The sequence below is a fragment of the Neodiprion virginianus genome, chromosome 3 (assembly GCF_021901495.1).
Source record: "Neodiprion virginianus isolate iyNeoVirg1 chromosome 3, iyNeoVirg1.1, whole genome shotgun sequence".
Taxonomy (NCBI): domain Eukaryota; kingdom Metazoa; phylum Arthropoda; class Insecta; order Hymenoptera; family Diprionidae; genus Neodiprion; species Neodiprion virginianus.
Genome location: NC_060879.1, coordinates 32465733 through 32486086, shown reverse-complemented (window position 1 = coordinate 32486086; position 20354 = coordinate 32465733). Strand labels below are relative to the sequence as shown.

General features: G+C 42.0%; 1 protein-coding gene across 1 annotated transcript; it reads left to right on the top strand.

Annotated features, from left to right (window-relative positions):
• The first annotated feature begins 1164 nt into the window (after positions 1–1164).
• Positions 1165–19386, top strand: LOC124299637 (nose resistant to fluoxetine protein 6-like). Its single transcript, XM_046752905.1, has 12 exons — positions 1165–1630; positions 5407–5609; positions 6359–6567; positions 14576–14838; positions 15318–15488; positions 16172–16265; positions 16370–16489; positions 16557–16722; positions 17696–17871; positions 17960–18089; positions 18168–18485; positions 19112–19386. The coding sequence occupies exons 1-12, from the start codon at positions 1165–1167 to the stop codon at positions 19235–19237; spliced, it is 2442 nt and encodes an 813-aa protein (XP_046608861.1). The 3' UTR covers positions 19238–19386.
• Positions 19387–20354: the final 968 nt, after the last annotated feature.

Genomic DNA, 20354 nt, shown 5'->3' with positions numbered 1-20354 from the left:
ATTTTTGGTTGTATCTGTTTGATCCTTAGTTCTTATTAAGTAAAATTACCAAAAAATAAATTTGTAGTGTCTAACCGTATAGCAATTGGCTTTCGTCATTGAGAAATTCACAATTTTTACCGTCAGTTTCTATTTTTGAAAAATAAAAGGGTCAATAATTAGGTCTAAGCGTGTCAATAACTGGTACACTTACCTTAACTGGTTCGGCCAAGGGTGATTTCGTAATATTGCGCTAGATTTCCTCACTCGACTACTGCGGTATAATAAATAACATCTTTTGACGTTAGAGAAACGGAGCGTCCGTATTACTTGGTTTGCTGGACGTAGCGCCGCATCTACGTCATACCTGCAAGCGGTGTACATTTCGCTTCTAGAGCATAGACTTGCGGAGGAAGAAGGTGGCGGAAAAGTCTTAATGCTCACAGAAGGCGAGTTCTTAAGGAAACTGTGCTGCAGACTTGAGAGAGAGAAATGCATCTATGCAGGGGAAGGGGAACGGCTTGGACCGATGCAACTGCATGTCAGTGCGTTCGATGCAGTGCGTATGCTATAACCTGCACATGCAGTTCAAGTAAGACTTTCACCAAATCATTGGCACTGTGTCGTTTTTCGCGTTAACTTACAATTAGTTAGAAGCGAAACAATAATCTCACCGCGAAGCAAGAACCGATTGTTTGTAAAGTGAGTTCATTGAGAAGAGATGACATCCCGCCTGAAGCAGTTCGTCGTGGAATTACCCACGTCAATGAACCAAAGACAATAAAATACTGGTTACAAGAAAAGTAATTCAGTGGTGAAGAAAATAAAACTTGAATTAAATTGGATTTAAAAAATTAATTACAGCGTGGAGTGTTCAAGAGGAACGCGTTAAGTAGATCTCGGACGTACACCGAGTAACTCTGAGTAATTTAGATGCGCGGGTGAGAATAATTGCGGTAACGGTAGAGGGAATATAAAAACACCTGCGTACAAGGGACAAATACTAATAACAAGTTTTTTTTTGTTTTTTTTACGCGAGCATTGCAGCACTTGATGCGCGAATGAGAAAATTGCATGACGACAATGAATTCGGTGAAAATTTAAAAAGAAGAAATTGATCGCGTGCTTGGGAATCGTGGAAAACTATAGAGTCGATCGGCAGAAGATCTGCGGCTGGAAAGCAAAATGATGGCTCTGTTGAAAAACGCCGTATTGCTGTTTGTAGGGTTTCAATGCGTCGCGATAATTTTGACGGAAAATGAATCGAACATATTACGACTCAGTAAGCCTGGTCTGACACGCTCAATTTCACCGGAAACTCCAAGCTACAATTCATCGAAAGACTTTACGGAAACAGCTGACGTGGTTGTCGATAGGGAACCGTTGGTGGGATTTGCTAAAAACAACCCGGAACTAGACTGGAAAAAATACCTTACGATAGCCGAGAAAGACGTGAAGATAGACAGGGATTTGGATCTGGATTTCATGGAGGAGAAATTGGCTAAAACGGCGAACAGCATTCAGTGGCTGTCAGATCTTTACGATCCTTTGAAATGGAAAAAGATCCCCGGGAAATTGAGTGAAAATTGCAGAAGCGACATGGATATGTTTTTACACTCCCTAAGGAACGGCAGCCTCTGGGCTGCCAAAAGTAAGTGAAAAAAGTTTAACCGTTCACACGTTTTTTTCTCATCTCTTTGTTCTTTGAGTCAGTGAGAATCGACATTCAGGCAAATTTAATCAATTGATTGCCACAGGTATTGTAACGAAGTTTCTTGTCGCTCATGTTTCATCGGTACAATGATTATCCGAACTAATAAGCTACCATTACCTGTTCGGTCAGACGTGAAACGGACATTGAGACACTGCAATGCAATGTGATGAAACATCAGGGTGATTTCAAGAAGCATTACTGCCTCACACCAAGGTGTAATCGGTCCATTAACGTTTCATCAATGTCTTTTTGTGTCATCCTATTCGATAGTTTCGATTGCATCAAAAGACGAGGGCAATAATCTCTGAACGACGCTTTGCGTTCCGCTTTGAATCGCTTTCAACGGTTACACAATTCATTCTTTACTTAGGAACGTCAGAAGATCACCACTTGACCAGTCACTTGACGGTTACACGTAATCGAAATTACAGGTTGGTTGAACGGTTGTTAAAAATGACGTGAGTGATTATATGTTATTATTCCTGTCCGCAGGTTTGTGCAATACGAACTTTTGAGTTGGAGGAAATCTTCGTCAATCTCATTAAATTTCCGCAAGCCTGGCTTCTCTTCTTGTTCGTAGGGAAAGAACCGCCATTGCCGAGTTCCTCACTGATTCGAGTAATTATTTTTATGGTCCAGTTATTCGTTCGGATGATGAAAGAAAAACGGCGCGGAAAGGAAACGGAAGAAAGCAAGAGGGGAATTTGTTTTCTTTCTTTTTTCCCAAAATGTATAACACGCAAGGGAAAGGAGGACCATTTCGGGGGTAGAATCTAATATTGGTATTCCGAAGGCCTGGAACTTGGAACACGTTGCGATAGGGTCGAGTTATGCATAGTATAACAGAGAAAGTTTCGTTGCACTTTTAGCCGATCAGGCTGTGCAATTTAACCCAGTTAGATCCGCGGCTCGATGCACGTCCTGCAATTTGACGGACGTTTCAATTCAGTACGGCGAGTGAATATCAAAGTTATAACGAATTCAAACGGGTGGAGGGACTTGGTTTTATGAGTTCGAGAGTGCTCGGGCTAAATTTAATCAGAACTCGAGTAGTCAACGATCGCCGCTTCATTCGATCGATTTTCCTTCTGTCAGTACACACAACCAATTTCCCGATCACGGGGAAAATTCCCGAATGAATTCACCGCGATTACTCTAACGGAGGCAACGCAACGAAGGGAGAGCGACGAACCTTTTGTCTTGCGTCATGCGAAAAATCGTTGGGGCCGTTTCGGAATCAGTCCGTAATAAGAGATGTCGACGAAATTCAGCAACGTGTGGTTTGCTTGGCAAGAAAAATACGTATATACATATATTCAAAGCCATTCACGTCGCTTCGTTTAATTTCACTTGCAGCTAAGTCGAAGGTTCACACTTTCTACACTCTGTGCACTTTTCAAATCAAGCGGAATTGCTAACCGGTAATTTTACGTAACTGGCAATGAACTCTTGGCAAGAGAGGCCTGCCAACTTCCCAGCCGAGCTTCACGCGGATACCTGGTATCGAATTTCTACGTCAACTCTACGCGGTTACTCGCATGCATCTGTAGCTGTTTACTGATTCCGCAAAATAAATGTCGTCCAGATAAAGTATTGATTGCCGATTGTGTTATGCGAGTTTCTGAGGTACTAATTAATCGGAAAATTAGCTGGTTAAGAATCGGTTGTGAGGCAAAAATTATTCGGAGACCAAAAAATGTAAGAATTGAATGAAAAAAAAAAAAAAAAATTGAAGACAATCCTTTTCGACTTGTGTCATCTCACAGCAATTATTTGATTGATTTTGGTATTTCCATCGAAACATAGTGTCACCTAGAAAAAATGTTCTACTAAATGCGTTTGCAAATAGATTTTGATAAAAAAAAAAAACACAAATTTGTCTCTGAGTGTTTATACCTACGGTGGCCTTTTGCTGGATAAAAAAGTTTCAAGTCATTTCGCAGTTGCAACTCTTTATATATTTGCCCGCGAACCAGCTGGCAGCTGGTCAACTCGATATCTTAGTTCGATAGTTTTTAATAAACGAGAAAACTTTTCAGATAACTGAAAAGATTCCCTTCTAGAATATTTCGGGTGGGGCAAAACGCTCGGCTATGTATTGGCACACAGCCGGAGATTATTGGAGAAAATAAGGGTGGAAAAAGGCGCGTATAGAAGAGTCAGATGTTGCATGAGTATCGACGGAAATCTCGATATAGGCCAATGTATACATGCGCTAAAGGATGAAATTCGCGAGTCTCTTCGCACTCGCTCACTTCTGAAACAATCGTCACGTATCTGCACGAAGAAAGTGTCATTGGTATTTTCACCTCGTACCAAAGACACCTACTTCGAAGCGTCGATATGGCGCAAGCTTGCGCCATTTATCGTATGCTGTAACAATTCTGATTGTGAGTCGTGCAAACATGATAGCAACAACTTGAAAACAAGGTTTATGAATTTCGTCAATTTGTTTTAGCGTGTCTAAGGTTTTGGTGTGAAAAATGCGAGAACGGCTAGACAGCTGCATCCCAGAAAAAAATTAATGTCGATTTCTTTTCTTATTTTTACATTCGCGGTGGAAATAGCTGGTGCTGTATCTACGTTAATTTCCATATCAGAGACGGTAGGATAGTGAAATTTATTCGCGCGTATATCCCATTTGATATAAAAAGGTAGCCTCATCATACACGTGTGTTTATGCAGCCCCCGAGAGGGATATAGCATGAAAAACGGGACTGCAAAGTTTTTGGAGTGATATTAAACGGCGCATAATCAAAGTTCTGAAGGAAAGGCGAGCCTTGAAATTCTTTTATTAAAAACGGAGTGATAGATCAGTGTGAATCGCTTTAAAATGGTGATTTTTACCACTTCGTGTTGTCACGTATGATAATTATTATTATAAATTTCTCTATGAGAATTTTTAAACGCAAATATTTCACGCGTAAGTTGTTTGAGTATTTTGTTTCGTTATAATATATCTATTTTTTTTTTAAATAAAACTGAGACCGTCGATAACGTTAATTAGAAATCACAGGAACGAAATTTGATTCGGAAATTTTTTTATTCTACAGTATTTTGCTCTGAACTATGACGCGTTACTTTTGGAAGCGAAAATTCAGACGCCAGTCTAGTAAAAGCCCATTTCGCTTATCCGAAAGTGCTTCGTACGTCTTGGCAAAGCTCGTATGAATGATGATATGAGTGGTCGTACGTCGCGGTACGTTTTTGAGGTTTCTCGAATGAACGTGAGATCAGGGCTGAAGGCTTAACGGCGCGTTACATTTATCGAGACTTTTTCTTATTATTATGCCGTGAAGCAGCCCTAGAGAAATGTTATCACCTTTATCAGATGGTGAGAAAAAAGTAGTCCTTCTATTTTGTGAAAATAACGCGAACAGTTGAGAACTCGTTAGAATCTACGGGAGTAATTACCAAAAATGAAAGGGGTGAAACTTTGACCGAGTGAATTAATTTTATGGTGTGAAAGCGCGGTGAAACTTGAAGCGAAGGGTAAATATACCTATGTACATGCATATATATATACACATTGCTTGGACAAACTCAAATCAAGACGGTAAAATTAGCAAAGTAAATTATTCTTAAAACGAGGTGCGGAGCTGAAGTTGGTGCCGGGAATGTATTCGTTCATTATGGAAATTCTCAGGATTTTTGCTTGCTTTTCATTCTCTTATTTCCTACCTGTATTTTTTGTTTTTCTCTTGCTCTCACAGTGTCTGACGCCAGTGGTCGTTACTCCTCCCAGTTCCACTTTGGAAATGATTTTTGGCTCGGCTCGAGCACTCTCTGCAGAGAACTGGACAACGCGGACCGAGAAATTAAGTCTCCCGGTCAGCCCGAGGATTCCCCTCCGTATCCCGTGCAATTTCACGTCGCCCGAATGTACTTGACCTTGCCCACCGATCTCGCATCCTCGGTAAGGAAAAAAATCTTCTTTGCAGCAACTCGTAACATCGATATGATACTACACGAATACCATAAGTTATCCCGTTTGGTTTTATGCTCTGGAATAAAATACAATCTCCCCAAATTTCTAGCTCCGCGTAACTACGAACAAAATGGAGATTAAATTTCAGCAGTGTAATAATAATCTCAAATGACTTTGAGCCCTGAAATTTTCCCGTTGATACTCATTCCTAATCGGCAGGTTTACGAAGGAAATAAAAATTGCATGAAACTTTAAGAACCTACGAAAGATTAACGTGGATCCATGATTCACCTCTAGCAGAAAAAAAGGTCGGCAGAGCCCTGACCTCATTTTACAGGGCTTGTAGATTGTTAAATAAAATAAAAGCGAATTAAAGAAGAACATGAAAAGTAAAGGTAGAAAAAAAGTTGCTTGAGCAGAACCATGGTTGTGAAATATTTTGTTGGTCAAATAAAATCACATGGTTGATACGCTGAGATTTTTCAAAATTTACTGATATACTCTGTTTATCGGTATCCCCATCGTCCAAAAGCATTATACTCGAAGAAGGCAAGGAGTTTGAAATTTACGAAATAGCTCTCAGGGAGGCTTGGGAGAGACTAAACTGAACGTTGAAGAAGGCTAAAATAGAGCATTACAATTTCTTACCACGTCAAATATTTCGGGTGAACCGTAAAATTTCAGACTCATACGACCATTCCGTCTCTGCAATAAAAATCTCTAATCTCTTTCCGCAGACCCGTCAGATTTTCCTTGGTCTTTGTCTACCTGGATCCTGCAAACGCGTCTCTGTAACCTCGATGCTGAGGGCGACTGCCGACAGAGTCGAGAGGGAGGGAAACCTGACGCACAGCTCAGCAGGTCCGAAAATTCACATCGCCAAGGTGAAGTCTGTTCCGGCGAACGATTACTCTCCCTGGCTGGATCCGAAGGTGCACATCTTGTCGTAAGTAGAAGGACCAATCGCGGCCACTCCCATTTCCGGTAAGCCTCGAGGCTGCTGGGATTCATTTCACGTCGCAAGACACGCTCCGTTCTGCCGCACCATCTTTACTTTCACGGGAGTTCCGGCCCACTGATCACTTGCTCGATTCAAACCCGCCTGAGCTTTAAAAAAAAAAAATTTATTCCTCCCATTCCTGTAAATTCTCAGTGCAAGTCACCGAACCACCTTCCCATAAATTTTTAGCAATATAAAAATGTAGTTTTGCAAATCGTGGTTGGGATGATCGCGAATGCTCGACGATTTGCGTGGAGGTTCGTTTGATGTATTTTTTTTTTTTTTTATGTACTCTGTTTCGCAAAATAATAACATTATATTCGAGCTACGGGAATAAATTGGCACAGCTGGGTATAACAGAAGTCGGAGCAGTAGTTCGTAACTGCGACTAACCGCGAATATACCAGTAATGGTAGTTTAAAACCGAGGCGTTCTATTAATTGTGAATAAACTTTTACCCTGAAAACACTGCGGCGTTGTGCATTTTCATCCCCGCAATACACCCCCTTTGTAATAATTTACGGATCTGGAGAGTGTATTATACCTATATTGCGGTGGTGGAATGTCCGAGGGAGTTTTTACGGGGTAGAGATTTTTTTCCCGGAAATAAAAAGAGCAGTGAATATCGAGGCTACTCGAATCCCGCGCTGATGCGGTAACGCTGATCGCAATAAAGCTGGGGTTACTGTGCCCACTGCCCCTTTATACGGATACAAAATTTACGAAGATCGCATTTTCATGACGGCTATCTGAGTTGGAGTTGTAACATTCGGTTTGTAGTTGCTCACTCGATTTTTTATACGTTCCTGATTGTTTGCAGCTTCTTTCTTCTTTCACGTCTCGTTGTGTATAGAACAAGCGCGTGGCTGCGCTAAATGGATACAAGTCGTAAATTTCCTCTCCCCAGGATTACACAGGAAGCTGTCCTAATGCCCGTTTCAGGTTGTAGAGACGACCGTGAGTACTCGGGTCTTATCGATGCTGTGCTTGCAAGCTTCCTCAAGATCTAAATTAATTTACCTAGGGATTCAGAGACGAAACGTAGTGGCTGTCTGGTACGAGGACGAGGTACCTTGTACCTGGTCGGTGGATACGTGAGGCGCGATGTAATTGTGACAGCGTATAGAGATACTCTTCAAAAATCTGCTCCCTTCAGGCCAGCGAAGTCTGTTCAGCTATCTTTATTACGAGCTTCCGTTACTTGAGAAGTACATTAATTTTTAACGCGCTGCTTTACCGCGAGTGAACAAACCGCGTAAAATTACTCCGCGTCTCGTTGCCTGGTTTTTGGGTAAAAAGAAACCAAAAACACACGATAAGATGGATTACGCTAAGCTCCGGCACCTCAAGGACTTTCGATTATCTCGTGTTACCACCGCCTGTGCGAAGACCCGTTTGTTCGCAACAACTTGTTAACCGAACACTCGGAGGAGCCCACTGACCCGGTTTAAGTGGGAAAGCCAAAGACTTCTCGACGTCGTCTCTTTTCGCGGAAAGTGAGAGAGACTGGCGATGCTTTCGCTTTGAAATATTACGCGTTAAATAACAATAGGTGTTGTAATATGTGGAAGAAAAATGAGGGTGATAGCTAAACGTAGAAAAAGCGAGCTAAACGCAGGAAGTATTCAGAGTGAAAAGAAGGAAGCGGTTGGAATTAATTTCCACCATTCCGTTACCTCAATCATCGGAAAAACGCGAGAGAGTGAAATTTCTCTGTGATACTCGTTACAAGTCTGACCATGGATTCGGTATAAGATGCACTCAGGCATGTGCCGCAGGTATGAAACGTCTTTCAACTTTCTTTCCTCGCGGATTTGCAAGCTTCAACTTGCGCAAGGTACCGCAGCACGGTTACGTTAGTCTTTGTCGGGTGAGGTGATCGCCTGTAGTACTTTCGGGGAATACGGAATTACTTTGGCTGCAGGTTTATACGGGATCGTCTGGCGTCCAGACGGATCGACCAAAGCCCCGGATGCATATTTTCATAGACGGTGACTTGGGTATGATCGGTAGGTAGTATAATCCATACTAGATGTACGCTGTGTATGGAATTTCCATGCCTGGGGAAAGTAGCGAAACGCATCTACAGATTGGACATTATTCGCAGGCGAAGACTCGAATGAAATCAACTTAGAAAAATTTCGAAAATCATGACCAAAAAACTGGATATTTTTGACATTATCATAGAGTCTGTAACTCGATTACTTTGAATTCTCGGCCTATTTATGTCTATAAAATACTTTATTCATTGATTTGTATTGAGAATTCTACAATGAACTCTGTAGCTGAAAAAATTGCGAGTCACTGGTGCTCCATATTTTAAACTTTATTCAATATAATCCCGAGACACAAACTCTTGCAGGTAAACTTAAAGGACTTTCTTGCCGCCGTAAAAAAGCCGATAGAATCCTAGTTACTTTCGAAGATTAATGGCATATATAATGGCAATATTCACGTTCGACGTGGTGTGAATATTTGGGAATTTAGGGATGACAGTTTTTTACAGAAATTATAGGTAGATATATTATATTTGAATTCTATGGGTGCAAAGAGGAGATCTAAATACAGCATACCTATACAAATAATCAATGGGAAGATGGATGAAGCTGGGACGGAGAGCATTGCGAACGGCTAATTTCCGTACCAGCGAAATTCTACAGTAAGCATTCCTCGCGAGATGAAACCAGACCTCGAATATTAGATACAGCCACGTATCTCACACTTGGTATCAAATTTCAACCGGATCCAAATTATACTCGATGCCAACAAGCCTTGGTGCGATTCCATCCATGGAAGCCTCAGGCTTACACGGATTGCAAATGCAGATATTGGGGGGCGTGAGGTATTTTTAAGAAAAGTTTCGGGGGTAAAAAACTGAAGACGTTCAGCACAGCGCGAGTAAGTTTAAAATGCAATCGATCCGACGAGCAGCTGTATTCCATCGTTAGGAAATTTGCAAGTATAAGTCAAGTTGAAAACCATACGATTGTGGAAAGTTCTCAGGTCGATATGAAGGTACACGATATTCTTGCTACACGTTTGCTTTCGATACAACGAAAAATAACACTTGCTACTTCAGCTCGCAAAATCTCTGTTTGTAGTAAAGTTTAGTCGTAGACGTTTCATGAAACTGAGACAATTTAAACGGTCTCAAAGTGTATTATCTACATTTTGCTGAAAATTAAACGAGGATTATAAACAGTTGTTAAAAAGGAATTTAAACTTCGAAATTACGCAAACCTATAAATATGGTGAAGGTTACTCGGGCGTACAGTTTGCCAGTATAATATATAGGTATAAAAGTGAATGATATGTTGTTAAATAATTCAACCTTATGGCTAATAGAGTTAACACAAAGCGGTGCAAGCACAAAGACAAACAAGCCGATGAGTTAACGAGAAACTTTCGGCAGCTCGGGACTCTTAAGCCCCCGTATAATGTTGAGCCAACTTGATATACCATGACAGATGAAAAAATTTTGCGCGAATTGCCTCTGAGTGACGACGCGGTGTAAATTGTCAAATGAACGAACCGAAATGAAGAGTTTAAACGAGCGAAAAGCTACCGCGCTTTGAGGAATCGCGACAAAAGCTCCCAGTTGTAATTACACTTCGCGTTTGTGTTCCGCTTTACTCTTTCGTAGGTCGGAAATAAATAACGCGATTACTTTGTGCCCGGTTTAAGCTTGCTTACTGGATAGACGGTAAAGCTTTGCTGTGTAAGAATCGAGTCCTAATTATGCGACGACGCAACTTCATACTTTGCAGTTGTATTAAGTTTTACATAACAACGACGGGTACTTTGAAAATATGCCTCCAAAAATTTGGTGAAAAACAAATCACTGCAATAGGTACTTTTTACCTATCGAATACACCAATTTGTAATTCTGTAACGTGTAACTACACGCTGAGATTACATGTACTGAATGATTTATGTCTGAAAGTAGGGTTCGCATAAATATCCAACGTATTAACTCCGTTAGTAAAAACAAAAGCATTGTACCTGCCGAGGGGTGAAGAAAATGAAAAATACAAAATGATGTGCTCTCCTCTCAGCTCTCTCTTTCACTTTCTTTTTCTCGGTTCATTTACAGACAATTAAACAATCCCACACTTTCGTAAAGCGGCAACATTGTGTGTTTCCATCATTTACTTTTTTATTCTCAACTCCTGTACCTCCCGTCGTATAATTATTCATTTATGACGACTCACTGAAAAATAAACTGCTCCCGTTACAATTTTTGCATGATATTGCAAAGTTCTCGGTAAAATATCTCGGTCAATGTAAAGCAGCTCTCTAAAAAGTCGTTTATCATTCATTTATCAAAGGTAAATATATCAATCAGAGAAAATTGTGTTTCAATTTGCGGCGTATGATCGAATTCTTAACGCGTTATCAAACACGTTAAAACTATGACCGGTAGGTGAATGTGATTCACTGGATATGAAAGTTGAGTAATTAGATGCATTTACTCGAGCCGTGAACTCATCTGCAGCGGGAAAACAGTTATAATACCGAGTGCAACGTACACGGAATCAGCAACCATTCGCAATCCAGTTATCGAATTGCGGAGCGCGGGTTATTAACGATGGCATAACAGTTGCCTCGGTTCAAGGCAGGCTACAATCTATGTTCCAGATTCAAGACGAATGTCCGTTTCACTCAGGCAATGCAGTGTGTGTGTGTGTGGGTGTGTCACGAGGGAGCTTCAGGCTTAACGTGAATGCATTTAATCACTGCGGTTATAACTGTTCGAAATTGGCGCGAACCGATTACGTTTATCGATCGCAAAGTTTGAAGCGAATGCCAAATGACGGGCTCTCGTATTTCGCTAATTTCTCCGTGTCAAATTCCTGCAATAAAACGACAAGTTCGAAGAATAGACGGAAAGAACAGAATTTATTTTGTCCGAAAATGGCAAAGGGACAACTCGTGACGTCATGCATAGGCAGTTCACAGCGAAGGGTAAAAATTGCGGCTGTGAATCCGAACCGATCCCACGGAACATCGATGAGCCAATCAGCGGTAAATGGAGTTAGCAAACATAACGCAGGCTGTCGTGTCGACGTTGAAACACAGAGATTATCCTTTATCCTTGCAACTCGATGACTTAACAACAAGCGTTTACTTCAGGCTGCACTTATTGCTTACACCTAGCTTACGTAAACGCGTAATAGAAAGCCTATACTGCAGATCGTATGCACTCGTGAAAGTCCAGTGCTGTCCAGGATAGCGCGATATAGCTCTCAAGTGCATTCCACGCAATCATTCGCACAGACAGCGATTTAATTCCAAACGAAGAGCCACCATACGTGGTGAAATTCTTTCATCATGGATGAAAAAGTCGTGCACGCTGTGACTGTGAAACGTTTGAGAGAATATTCAGATTTTATGTAACACTAGCGTAGCTAGGTCAGTATGATTTGAAATTCTTTAACTCTACACACACTGCATATATATGCCCTAAAGGGTGTTGCGTCTTCTATTTTTCAAATATAGTATGCATATTATGTACGTTGTACATGTGATCGCAAGAGCTTTTGGAAAAAGATTTTCTCGGTGTTGATGCGAGAGAGAAAGCGCGGCAGAAAATTTCTCCCCTATAAAGCAGACACGATTCGTCTTCTTTTATTTTACATAGTAATACACTTTTAGTACCAATATATAAGTAATATCTCACTGGTCGATTGCCTAAATTTTGCAGCCAGCCCCTCGGTCATCTGATTCGTTATTCTCTGTACACTTGCTTTGGCAGAAATTCATCAACTTATTTTTCGCTCGTCGCTCGAGGAGGAGAGAAAATTACTCGTGCAACATCCCCGAAATGAATTTCAAATTTTTACTGTATCTTGGGTCGATGACTTGGTAGATGTCTGCAGTACCTGTGTATTTGTGTGAAAAGTCTCTAGTTCTATAAGATTTGCATGGACTTTGGTAGCTGATTTGAATTCCTTAGACTTAGAGTTTATTAGATTTTGCGCAAAATCGGTAGAAACATTTCTTAGTTATTTCATACTCTTATATATCTACCAGTAAATTTTTCCTGCTTGTCATAAAATTCACCGTGACCAAATATCGTTGACGACATTCGTGCAAAGTGTGGTCGGTTATGGGCTTGTCGACGTCTCCGTTTTATAAGTTTCTTATTTCAGAATTCGCGTGAATATTTCTATCCTGGAAGTCCTCGTAGTTTACGTATACGTGCGGTAGACGATAGCGAACCTCTCATATATTTCACGCATCGTTACACAACTTTTATTCAACTTTACGTTGAAAATTCTCTGCGGGAATATCGCGTTTTAAAACTGTTACGACAACGTGGAGCTGAACTTTCGTATATTTGGCAAAACGTTTCACGTCTCATGCCTTTGTACATTCATTCTGCATGTATATTACAACTTGACAATATTTATCCGCTGATCGGTTTTGGATAAAAATTTTCACCCTTGTTGCGTGCATATCTCTGACTCTAGATAAGAGTAATCTTCAGAATATTTACAAGTTCATATTCGATTCCTACGGAGAATGAAAACTTTACGAAAACACCATGAGAGGAATATTTTTGCCCGAACATTTATCACTGGACTTAGTACATGGGGTGCGAAAAGTACGGATGTCTAAAATGGCACGGCAAGGGATGGGAACCGTTAAAACTTGGCCCTAAAATACTATAATTAACGGAGAGCCCGGTGTTCCATTGTCTCGCGAGGCTACCGCAGACTCACCGGCAGTCCGACCTGGGACTGAATTTTCCCTATCACGGTAGAACCCCGCGGCCAAAATTGTACGCTACAATATTTTTTACGCTACTTTAACAGCGAAATAATTCATCGAACAACTGCGCCATCGCCAGCCTGAGCCAAAGCCCGAGCTAAGAATGTAATAAGGTTGGTACTCTGTAGGCGGGACGCGAACGAGGTGTCGTAAAGTCGGAGCCTGCACGAGCACTCTGGGACCTCGGAAAATTACAGTTTGAATCACAAGAATGCAAAAAGCCACCGGCAAGGGTGAAACACGTGGAGATACACGGCGGCGAAGAAGAACGGATGACGGTTGACTCGACGCCAATCTATTCCTATTTCTAATACATATATATATATATATATAGATTATACTGATTATTCTATAACAGATATATAAGAGATATCTACGGATTGGAATTTCGAATCATTCGTAAATAAAAAATGTCGCTTCTTTGACACATTTAAAGAAATCTACGTTTCAGAATTGTTCTCGACAAATTTTTGTACGAATAGTTTAGATTACTTTGTCATTTCCGTCAGACAGAAATGTAAAAGAAATCGACGGATTTGCATGATTTTTCTGTTAAAACTTTGAATTTTGACAAGATTGGCCAGTAATTAATTGAACCGAGTTGAACTTTTAGTCACTGTCTAGAATAAAGGTTGAACGGCTGCAGAAATTTTTTCCTACTGACGTCTTGAAGTACGAGTCTGTTCAAATCCGTCAAAGTATAAGGCAGTTTATTTCCAAATGGTATGGAATTTGGACCCGTTGAATTCTGCGTGATTTCATACGGACCCATCCACATCTATATATTAATCGCGTATTGAGGCTGGAGAATGGCAGAAATTAGAGGTAGAGGAAGCGACTACTCCGAGAATTGTAACTCGGGGAGCTTTCACGGCGTAACACCGCCGTAATGTGATACCACCCGAATTGGCGCGGTCTGTCCAATCACGCGCCCTATGATCAATTTGGATTTAGTAATTTGAACGTGAAATTATCCGTCCAGTATGTGATCGCGGGTGAATCTGAAACTATAAATTGAAATTGCTTTCTTGGCGGGGTGTGACTTGGGTTTGTACGGATGGGAATACCAGAGCTAAATTCAATATCGAATTGTACCAGATATCATGCCCAGGTAGAAAGTACCAGGTGCTTCACGCATGCGGCACGGCTTATGGATACGTTAGGAATTTTTTATTTTTAGCGGCGTCGCGGGAGTCATACTGCTTTTGATGATACTGGCTACGGCATACGAATACAACGATACCCGAGGCCGTGAATCGGACGTGGAATGTTCAGCCAGCGGGAATAACAACGAAAACATCAGCACGTATCCGGATAAAAATTTTCTGGACGAACGGCGAATATCTATCATTCAAGATACCAGCAAGGAGCTAATTGAGAAGACCGAGATGGAAAGAGAAGGGGCCGGCGAGCAGGGGAAGAAGGAAACTAAGCTTGAAAAAGGTACTCCAATCCCTTTTTCTTCAATCGCTATCATCGGGTCCGATTTTCTATCGACATTAGCAAGTCATCGGCAGGGTTCATGGTCGGACAACCTTGGCTTCTTCAAAGCAATTTAGCTGCGACCTCGGATAACCGATGGTAATGTTTGGCCAACCACTGCATCATCTTCCGCGAGCGATGCCGACTTAAAGTTGGATGGATTGCTGCGAGACTCGGTTGGAATTCGTGGGATTTTGTTCTTCGTAAACATCGGATAAGCCCCGCCCTAAAACCCTACTCATCTTAATTGAATCTCAAGTAAATTCGGTTCGTAATTAGAAGTTTGAATGATCCCGGGCGAGTTCGTGATGAGCGATTCATAAGCCGCTGAATTAAAGTGGCGACCCAACGGTCTAAAATCGGAGTGAATCCGTTCGAAATTCATTACGACTGTAACAAAAATAGTGGATCGTGATACAGCTTTGTATATACTGTTACAGGTTTCTGGGTAAAATGCTTGATGGCTTTCAACCCGATCGCAAATGGTGGTAAAATAATTAGCACAGAACCAGCAGCGAGCGACAGTCTGACCTGCCTTCATGGATTGAGAGTATTTTCCTTGGGCTGGGTTGTGATGGTCCACACCTACTTACAAGTGTTCTCCATCGCCGGTAAGTGGGGGTCAGTAAGGGATCCGGGACTTCTGAGCCGCTATTAAGTAGTTTTTTCGCGACGCCTACTGATTGCGAATCTGATTAATGGCTAGCGTAAAAAAGAACCCCATGTCTGCCTCCGGCATCGCCTTCCTTTCACGTTCTTTCGCAATGTCATGCAATTACACGAACCGTGACGGTATGGCGACCGTGGCGGAAATTTGAGGCTTAGGTATTGCCCAAATTCAGAGTCTTTTTAGGATGGGGTCAGATCCAGGTGCAAAGGTCGTTCGACGACCATGAAATTGATTCTAAAAGCGACCCTACGAGTATTCAACATTTCAACATTTCGAGGAAAGTCGAGCTGAACTTGCTGGAGTTCAAGAGTCGGAAAGTTTTCAAATCTCCTGCCTTCGACGGCGATGAGTGCGGAACGAGTTTCGCAGATATGTCGCGCGATGCAGCTTAAGATGTCCGTTATCACTTTCTCGCTTCCTGTCACTTTTCCGTTCTTTTTTTTCGCTGGTTCTCTTGAGCTGGGCACCCCGTCCTTACTTAAGAGGCGACGGATTTAAATTGAAATGGACGTCGGCTCGGATGTATAGTAGGCAAAGATGCTACATCATTTTTTCAGGAAGTCGTAGGATAATTAGGGTCTTTCTTCTTACTTGAAATTTATGTGCGACTTTCTTAAATTCCAGAGAATAAAATGCTGCGTACGGTCACAGAGAGGAACTTTATGTTCCAAACCATAAGCAACGCCACGTTCTCGGTAGACACGTTCTTCTTCATTAGGTGAGTGAAAATTAGAACTAGCAGACGGTGTAACAGTCTTAATGGCCCACCGGCACTACCCGACCTTTTTACCCGGGCGTAATTTCACGTTCCAACTATTTCAGCGGCCTCCTGGTAACAGTGCTGTACTACCGATCACTGGGCAGCGTGAAAACGGACAAGAATCACTTTTTCAAATCCAGTTCCCTCAAGTTCCTAGTCATGATTCTGTACAGATTCATCAGGCGAGTTTGAAAATTCATTTCAACCCAATGAATGATCGAAATAAGCGAACAAACACTCTTTTTTCAGGTTGACACCAGCCTACTTGTTCGCACTGGGAGTAAACGAAGTTGTGATCAGACACGTTCAAGCTAGGACAGTGTTTTTCCCAGCCATCATGGATCACTTAACTTGCGAGAAGTATTGGTGGAGGAATGCTCTTTACCTAAATTCGCTTTACCCTCGGACGGAAATGGTTGGTTGACAGAAATATCTTAACCAAAGGCGCCCTGATCGGTTCAGCTTAAATTTGTCCCTCTGACGTTTGCAGCATATTTTGTCAATTCTATGCCCCAAGACAATGTCTCCGGGTCGGTGCGCTGAGAATTGGATTTAATTATTGAGAAACGATCCGGGGAAACTCTTATATCCGGGGTGGTTAGTCAGTGTGCTTCTTGGTTTTCGTCGGTGCTTATTCGATTCAAGACTAAAGCCTCGGTGAAAACAAAAGGTCCCGTAGTATTTTCTGGTATAAAAGAAGCCAGGCTCGTTAAAATTTTCCTTTCCGAGGCCTTTGAAATGAAATCCCTACGGCGCTCAACTAAATGTTCCGTAATTTGGCCACAGTTGATCAGCTAAATTCATGGAAAATTATTCAAAATCGAACTCCACAGTGGCACCGGGGTTCCGAGAATTGCAAATACTTAGTCGGTACTGCAATGTCGCTGACGGTTCATTCGTTAATATTCAGGACAGGGTGGAGTAATCAATCTTTCATTAGATATCGCTAATGTTACATTATCACCTCTACGTGTATTAACCTTGCGGTCATCAAAATAGTCGGGTAACGTGCAGAGCGACGTCGGTGCAATTCGTGCGATTTTAACGTTCATCCGGAGTGTTGCGTCAAGTCGGGTAACAAGCTAACGACGTTTATAATACCCGCGGTAAAGCGACGTGTTTTATTTTGGTGTACACGTAACTCCACGTAACCTGACAAAGCCCCGACAAAAAGCAGAGATTTTACTCACCGTGCATACGCTTCATCCACATTTCCCATTCGAGAATGTCAAACGTTGACATTGCGCGGCGTCAATTTATTCAAGCGTTGCATTACTTTTTCTTCATCCCCTAATTAATCACCTGGGTCAGTTCTGACCCAGATTTGGCGGTTGAAAGGTTAATTGCCAACGTGAAAGATTCACGTGAATATCGTTTGAAATTTCCAGTGCATGCTCTGGAGTTGGTACATGGCCAACGACACCCAGTTCTACGTATTGGGAATATTCCTGCTCCTGCTTTCGGTGAAGTATTTCAAGTTCGTGGCAGTTTCCGTAATTTTCCTTATCGTCTCGTCGTGGTTCACTACCTTCTCCGTCGCCTACCAGAACGACTACGTGGCCAGGCAAGTGAATAGCGCGGGCAGACACCACTCTTAGTCTATCGGCTCCAAGTGCCCCATTAAACTAATTTTATTCGATTTCCCTAATCAGAATTCAGGAACCGTTCGCCCTATTTGATGAGCTCTACGACAAACCATGGCTAAGGGCTGGGCCATACTTGATCGGCACCATCACTGGCTACATCTTGTTCAAAACCGACTGCGGCTTGCGAACACCTCTTGTGAGTCGAGTCGTTCGATATCCGGACATCCTGCAAACCGTCCGTCACTAGCTAATTCGTACCCTCTTTATCCGGCAGTACGCCAAAGTGATCGGATGGCTGCTTTCCGCCTCCGTCATGTTCGCCGTCGTCTACGGCCTTTACCCGGGCAGCATCACGGTGACTTTGAGCTCGGTTTACGCTTCCTTAGGCCACACTGCGTGGGCTGTAGCGGTGGCATTCATGGTTGTACAATGTTGCACCGGATCTGCGCCCGTCGTAGACAGTCTGCTGTCGTTGAGACTGATGTATCCCCTCTCGAGACTCACTTACTGTGCTTACCTAGTCCACCCTGTCATCATGGTGATCACCACGGCACAGATGGACGGACCGATACATCTGCATAATGGGATAGTGGTAAGAAGAACGGACTCAGTGTCTCGGAGCTTTTTTTTTACATCGAAATTCCTTAATGACGCAAGAAATCCTTCAAGTATGTTGCCTTTTTCAGTCTAGATTTTTTACTGCAAAAGTCAAAGACAGACGGGGTAATTTATAGCTGGGTGGTGCGTTACAGGCAATCTGCCAAGTAGTAGAAACGACTTGTTACAGGCTTCGGTTGTGTTTTATCCCCTCACAGACTTTCGGAGCTCTAATCCAGGTTTTGTAAAATTTGCCAAATAACTTTATAATTATATTCAAGTTGGCTGGACTACTCTTCTTACCGCGCCATTTCGGGAATAATGCGATTTTCATAACCAGTTTTTCGGAGGAATCACATTCTGAAGTTATCGGGGGTAATTTCGTCCGATATTATACCCTCGCTACAAGAACGCAAAAACCCCTGCATGCCGTAAGCACCGCCCGTCCCATCGATATACGTTATACCTGTAATATATGAGTTCATTTGTCCCCCTTCACTTCACCCATACCTGAGCACGAACTTGTATGCAGAGCCATTGGATGCCCTCGCCTTTAAATATCCTGTAGATATGCGCGGCAATTTATGGATCCATCTAATTCAAAGTTTTTCGTCATTTCAGTTGATTGTCTATTTCGGAAATCTCGTGGCTTCATACCTGCTGTCTTTCTGCATCTCGATCGCCCTGGAGGCTCCGGTGGTCAATCTACTGAAAATAGCGTTTATACCTAAAAAGCGATCGAGGTAAAACATCTGTTAACTATACACATCGAATAATGTATGAAGAGAAAAAATACGGTGTGTTAGAAAATAGTTAAGATCCAAGTTTATACCTTGTATCCTGTAATAAGTAATTGTGCACGTAAGTCATTTATAATATTACGCAAACCTAGTAAACCCTGTTATACCGATGTGTGTAAATATTATACGTATATGACATCCTGAATAGAATCAATAAATATATGTGAAAAGTTAGAAAAACTGTAAGCTTTTGCTTTGTTTCCAAGTTTTGGGGGACGAAGTGTTAATTTAGTGTAAAAATTTTTATTTATTTGTGCTTTTTCTAATTTCTTTGGCGTTCTGTTTCCTTGGTTTTCCAGCAGCAAAGGTACGTTGACAGAAGGAGAAATCAATTTCACGCGGGTTAATTCACTCTTCTCGACGATTGAAAATCGACCGACAAACGTAGCATAGCCTGCAGGCTGCTCTCACGTTAACCGAAATAATCTGGATTCATCGATGCGAAATGAAAATAATTTACGCTCCGGTGAAAAAACTAACGTTTGCCGGCGCTCTTTCGCGTTAATGGGGGTTGAAAAAATTCCGGTCATTAATATTTTCCCGCCGTAACGACTGTAGATGTAATTACTGCTCCATCACGCGTATAATTTCTACTTATCTGCATGCGCATCAACAGCCAAGGTGTTGAAAACTAAACACTCATATAGCGTTGGTAGGCAGCTCGGCACTTTGCCAGTATGATAATTCCCTTTGACGTGGGTTTCAGTAAAGCTAAATAGATACAGGCTCTCCTTTTAGCCGCCTTACAGCCACACACGGGATGAATTGTGCCCACGTTTATGTCTCGACGATAAGCCCGACGACGCTTATCGCGCCATCTGAGCCTGAGTAATGATTTATGCTGGATATTAGACCTCCCTGTAAATATGCGCTTTGAATTTGTCGCTGAATGAATATGCGAATATTGCTTCCCGAGTCTCCGCACGAGTCTCAGAGCTTCCGAGATCTTAAGAAGCAGCTCTTCTCATATATCCAAAGCTGCATACTTTCCTCGATTTATATTAGATATGTCATAAGGTTTGTTCATTAAACGCACACCGAGCGATTTGTTCAAGCGAAGGAGA

What these genes read in the sequence shown, in the direction of transcription:
- LOC124299637 (XM_046752905.1), top strand. Translation starts at nt 1,165, where the DNA reads ATGATGGCTCTGTTGAAAAACGCCGTATTGCTGTTTGTAGGGTTTCAA. An exon ending in CCACCGATCTCGCATCCTCG is followed by an intron (nt 5,610 to 6,358) that starts GTAAGGAAAAAA and finishes CTCTTTCCGCAG; the next exon opens with ACCCGTCAGATTTTCCTTGG. An exon ending in GGAAACTAAGCTTGAAAAAG is followed by an intron (nt 14,839 to 15,317) that starts GTACTCCAATCC and finishes ATACTGTTACAG; the next exon opens with GTTTCTGGGTAAAATGCTTG.